At 36.7% G+C, this 5,777-nt stretch overlaps 1 protein-coding gene across 1 annotated transcript; it reads right to left on the reverse strand.

Moving 5' to 3' along the window:
* Window positions 1-858: 858 nt before the first annotated feature.
* LOC147924348 (uncharacterized) lies at window positions 859-5,050 on the reverse strand. The gene is made up of 5 exons (XM_087497290.1): window positions 3,785-5,050; window positions 3,153-3,691; window positions 2,985-3,077; window positions 2,162-2,902; window positions 859-2,085 (listed from the first exon to the last, which is right to left on the reverse strand). Exons 1-2 carry the CDS (start codon window positions 4,115-4,117, stop codon window positions 3,554-3,556), a joined length of 471 nt encoding a protein of 156 aa, XP_087353416.1. The 5' UTR covers window positions 4,118-5,050; the 3' UTR covers window positions 859-2,085; window positions 2,162-2,902; window positions 2,985-3,077; window positions 3,153-3,553.
* Window positions 5,051-5,777: the final 727 nt, after the last annotated feature.

Below are 5,777 nucleotides of genomic sequence, written 5' to 3' on the forward strand. Positions count from 1 at the left end.
GGATTTCCCTTTAAAAGGAGGGCATTTACGAATGTACCGTTTGTGGGTATGATGGTGGTTGATTATGTAGGTGAAATATTTATTAAGTGTTATGAGTAACTACTAAATCTGACAAATTATAATTTTTAAAACATTCAATGCTGGTGGGTTGATTGTTACAAATATTGTCAATCAAAGTTGTCAAACTTTTCTACGGTTAATTATGGGTGTGAGGTCCTTCCTTAGCCACACTTTATTAACTCCCTTCGTTAATGTAAGGTCCTCTGGCTCGTGTGCTTAGTGTTAAAAGGATATCATTATATTCGGCCTTAACTTGTCTACCAAGCTTGGCTTTAATTTGTCCTTGAAATAAAATACTTTTTTGGTCCATTTACAAACTTATGTTATTGTCCATCCACGATATTCAATTCTCGATCGTTATTTTATCATGTAAAACTATACTAATATGAGATACTCATAGATTAGACATAATACTATATTAAGACCAAAACTCATAAAACTCATAATTTGTCAGTCATACCATATGAGAAACAATTAGGATTGAGTTTGTCCTTCTGAAATTGTATTACATTGTCTACCAATATTAATTTTCTTGTAAAACTATATTAAGATCAAACAGAATATAACATTCACTAAGATGAGATACTCATAGATTAGTCATAAAACTATATTCACACCAAAACTCATAGATTACTCATAAAACTCATACTTTGTCTCTCATACCATACACTTAGATGAGAAACAATTAGGATTGAGTTTGTCCTTCTGATATTGTATTACGTGGTCTACCAATATTAACTGGTTTGTACAACTATATTAGGATCAAACAGAATATAATTAAGATGAGATACTCATAGATTAGTCATAAAACTCATACTTTGTCTCTCACATTAACTTATACTGTGTCTCTCACATCAATGTCACATTACGTTAACCACTGTTAAATAACAAAAACATAAGTACTAACTTAGTGGGACAACAAATTCCTCGTACACATCAATGGCTAAGCGCATCCTCATCTCATCCACCTTATCATCTGTTAGTCCATCAAGCCCCAATCCTTGTGCGTGTAATTCTATGAACTTCACTGTCATAGGTCCACAGTCTCTTGTGTGTTCGTTCTGGTAAACATCAACAACTCTCTCAAACGTGAAAGCGTCAGTGAGAGTGCAGTCAACACTATCCGTCATAGTAAATTCCATGATATAGGTAGCATTGCAAGAAGACGTTTCAGCAGTCGTGGCAATCTCCTTGCGTCATTGTTTATGATGAGCGGATCTAAGATCAAAACTTCTCCCAACTTCAACTTTATAACATCAGCAACCCAATGCCTCTTCCCCCAATTCAAAGGTACGTAAACAGTATCAACATCAATATACCAGCCCAATTTGGCAGAACGACTGGGGACTAGACCTTTAACATAGTTCTTGATCAAACTGTTCCACTTGAAAGACGCTTTCTTCTTTGTCTTTTGAAACCATGCGTAATCCTCACCAATTCTCTTGGAAAACCATGTATCCAACACACCAATCCGATCCTTTAGGAAAGACTCCCCTAGTCTCCTCCACACTATGCTGAGTATTGCTTCGATATGTTGTGGTAATAGTAAACTTTGTCAGTTATCTTACTGTATTTATTTTCCCCCAACGTAAACATATACATAGGATATGTACTCACAGGAGAGTCGACCCATTTAATAAGTGTATGAATGATTTCAAAAAATTCCCTCTTCTCTCGGTGGCCATCAATAATATATTCTCTGAGAAGTAAACCAAAATCAGTTGATTTTATTGTCTTGAAAATGAATGACAATAAAATCATATTCATAGTTTAACTTACTTTTTCCTATAAGACTCCAGCTTTGCTAAGAATTTTGTTCTTAGAGACGTGGACACCGTCCAGAAAGGCATGTATACATGCACTTCTGAATCTCTATCTGCTGCCTTTCTTTTTTTCGAAGAAGATGAACACTGCCCAAACCTTCTCGGCTTCGTCCTCAGCCTCTTCGTAGGGATTGGGAGAAATGGAGTAAGATCATCATCTGTGAACCCCCGACATCGTTTTTTCGTAGGGACTGCGGTGCTCCTGTATAAAAAAAGTTAAATCAATCTTGTTCACATAGGGTTGAAAATAAGTTAATTACAACATAAGTCCAATTTACCTCAACCGTAACACTGTTATCTCCGTCGATCCTACCAGATTCCACATATACAACAATTTGTTTTCCTCCATCAGACTGCTCATCTTGATTATCAAAACCAACTAGTTCTTCCTCCTCCTCATCATCTTCTTTTTCCTCCTCCTTATCCTCATCTTCTTCTTCCTCTTCCTTTTTATCATCTTCTTCTTCTTCCTCCTTATTCTCATCTTCTTGTTCCTCTTCCTTATCCTCATCTTTCTCACCCTCCTCCTTATCCTCATCTTTCTCATCCTCCTCCTTATCGTCATCATCTTATTCCTCATCCTTATCCTTATTTTTTTCCTCCTCCCCCTTATCGTCATATTTTTCTTCCTCATCCTTATCCTCATCTACTATTTCCTTCTCGGGTTCCCCACCATGATCTTTATCTTCTCTATAAACGTCTTCCTCATCTTGTGCGTTTACTTCATCTCCCAAACCATCTTCCCCTAAGTCTTCTCCATCACCATCCTCCCCATCGTCTTCCCTTGAGGGGCCCCCAACATCAGAGCCACCTACGTCTTCTCCATCAATATCCTCCCTAACATTCACGCCATCATCTTCGGATTGACTGCCAACATCAACCACATCAATCCCGACATCAACTTCTCCTTCAGATTCACTGCCACTATCCTACTCAGCCCCGTCTTCGGAATCACTACCACTATCATCTTCCTCAATCCCGGATGTCTTTCTAGTTGCCAAAAGATCATCGCTCCTACCCTGGTAAATTGAGAAGCAAAAATATTACAGTTTCACTATATGGTTTTCATAATGACCAGATAAATAAGTAGTAAACGATTACCTGGTCGTCTTCGTTTGCGTTAATGTTCTTGAGAATCTCCGGAATACAAAGCATAAAGCTAGACCATGCTTGATTAGGCCTTAGTTCAGTTGGCTGTTAAAATAAAATGATTTTTAAGTACAATATCCAATGTTATAGTAAATATTGAGAAGAAATAAATGAACTTACATGTGTAGAACCGCTCGCACCAATAGACCAAGACGACTTGTTGATCTACTCCATCAAATTTGAGTCCCGAAGAGTTTTTAGAACATCATCAACAATCTTGTCTCTCATAGCGGCCCTCTCTACGGACAACATTAATTGTATCTTCGATGTATGTTCATTCTCCGATCTACTTCATCAAGTATTGCTTTAGCATCGATAGGATTGACATGAGACTGCTTTTCCTCTCCAACACGAGTTCTTACTTTTGGGGTGGGTTTTTCCTTCGGCTGACATTGTCCTTTTACTTTTACCTTCACTGTGGGTTTTGGAAGTGGTTTTTTGGCTTTCACTGTTTTCTTTGGTCTCTCATGCTGAGCAATCGCCGTTATAAATGGTAGATTTGCGACACCACCATGCCAGTTTTATTTTCTAAAAATATGAGCATCTTTAAGCTTCTTACAAATGTACTCCACTCCCACGTCATGCGTCTCATCGTCACCCCAGGAGTAGTCTTGCATGTCCATTTCATCATCACCATGTAAAATGCTCTCAACATCAAGCTAAGGGAAAAATTGAGTAAAGGTTAGAAAAATAGCACTATTGTTTCACAAAAATAATAATAATAATAATAAGAAAACGCATTAACAACTTACCAACGGGTGGACCTCAGTTTCAAGGATGTTTGAATTGTGATAGGTTTTGAGTTTAGTCAAATGTAGTACAGAACGATCAGTAAATGTTTGATCATCGCACACGTCAGGTAGGTATTGCACCAATAAGGGAATGGCATGGAGAATCAGAAGCTGGAAAGCAAGTGTGAAGCCGTGAGTTGCTGTATAGGACTGGTTTAATTTATCAATGAGCTTCGATACACTATCAACTTTGTCACCGACTTTCACCATCTCTAACGTCTTAAGAAATGACAACCGGCCCCATGGATATTTAACAAAGGCTTCGACATCTTTTACCATCTTTGCAACTCTCATCGACGCTCTCACATTTGAAGACTCGCATACTAATATACTATCCACTATGACAATAAGAGCCAATCATAGCCTTCTATCCCCATGCATTCTTTTCGCTTTTGGTAACCTCTTGTCAAGCTTCAACATGTTAACAATATATTGTATACTGTATGACTTCTTAGGTCCTATAAGAGTGTGATAGTAAGGTTCTTCCCCTTCGGCAGGATTCTGCAACTTTGAAAGAGTTTCTTCAGAAGGGAATTGACCGCAATTGACTCCCGTAATGATACCAAACTCTCTCAACGAAAAACGGTTGGGATGACCACCGAAAACAAACCACAACTCTTGTTTTTTCTTAGTCACCAGAGATCGACATAGGAATTGGTGGAGTTTGCCAAACAAGGAGCTCTTCCTAACTGGTAGTTCAAACAATCGGCCAAAGCAGGATTCTTTTAACCAGTTAAACTCATCATAACCATCTAATACTTCAGCAATACCTAGCAGATACTCTGGCTTGGAGTAGGAGTTGATACGACCTTTGACAGGATACCGATCTGTGGAAAATAGGCGAGGAGGTAGGATACCCGTGTCAACCTCTGGTTGTTGATGTGGTGAAGATGATTGGTTGTTAATTGAGGACCTGTCCACGATTCGATGAAAGCAATATAACTGAGTAATCATTTCAATCAATACATGAAGTTCTACAATTTGTTAATCGACTATCAAGGAAACCGAGTTAAGAAATTTCTACTATGATGATGTGGTGGTGGACAAAGGAGTATAGGTAAAAGAAAAGGAAAATAAGACTTTAGTATACATTATGTCTACCTTTAAGCAGTGGACAATACTTATCAAGATCTAAGAAGTTTCAGTGGACAACTTAAATCTTGATAAGTATTGTCTACAATGAAGGACAATATTATGTTATAAAGAACAGCGTAGATGGATAATTAACTTTCGGCTACTGGTAGATATATCTTCCGGTAAAAAATGGACAAGGACAAATTTGACTTCATTAAAAGAAAATCTCAATGGACAAGTTTGACAACATAAAGGACAACTTTAAAATAATATCTTCAAAAATATAAGTAATGTTACCTTTCTAATAATTTTATAAAGCTCTAATGGTGAAATAATCAAAGATCATTCAATATATAGAGGATTTATATTAAATTGTCATTAATATAATTATGGAATATTTCATTCAATAATTGAAGGAAATCTATACTATTAATTAGAGAATACACTTTAGAATTATAAAAAAAGCATATCAAATATCCATGTTGCCAAACTGACCCAGTTTACATATTAAGAAGAAGATTAAACAACATATTTATTATATTTTAGGAAATCGTTCACAATAGTTCCATAATAATCAGGTTATAAGAATTTTGTGTGGGTAAATTCATGTATGACAAAAAACGGGACGAAAATTTTGGGAACAAGAATTCAAGCAGAACATATGCAGACATACTATTTACTCATGTGAATTACAAGGAATGAGGTTTTTTCGGGTCAAAAAAAAATTAAACGTTACAATCAAACATAGTAGACGTACGGGTTTGATCGTTTGACAATTATATTTAGGTCATCTAGAAATTCTATGATATGCAATGGGATTGGTTGGACAAGTAGGCATGAACACGGGTACGATTACGATTTATTAACTATCGATTATGGT

This window comes from Camelina sativa, chromosome 17 (genome assembly GCF_030686135.1).
Source record: "Camelina sativa cultivar CO46 ecotype springtype chromosome 17, ASM3068613v1".
NCBI classification, from domain to species: Eukaryota; Viridiplantae; Streptophyta; class Magnoliopsida; order Brassicales; family Brassicaceae; genus Camelina; species Camelina sativa.

Coding starts and splice junctions, on each gene's coding strand:
- LOC147924348 (XM_087497290.1), bottom strand. CDS start 4,117: ATGAGAGTTGCAAAGATGGTAAAAGATGTCGAAGCCTTTGTTAAATAT. Junction 3,692..3,784: donor AAACTGAGGTCCACCCGTTG/GTAAGTTGTTAA, acceptor TTTTTCCCTTAG/CTTGATGTTGAGAGCATTTT.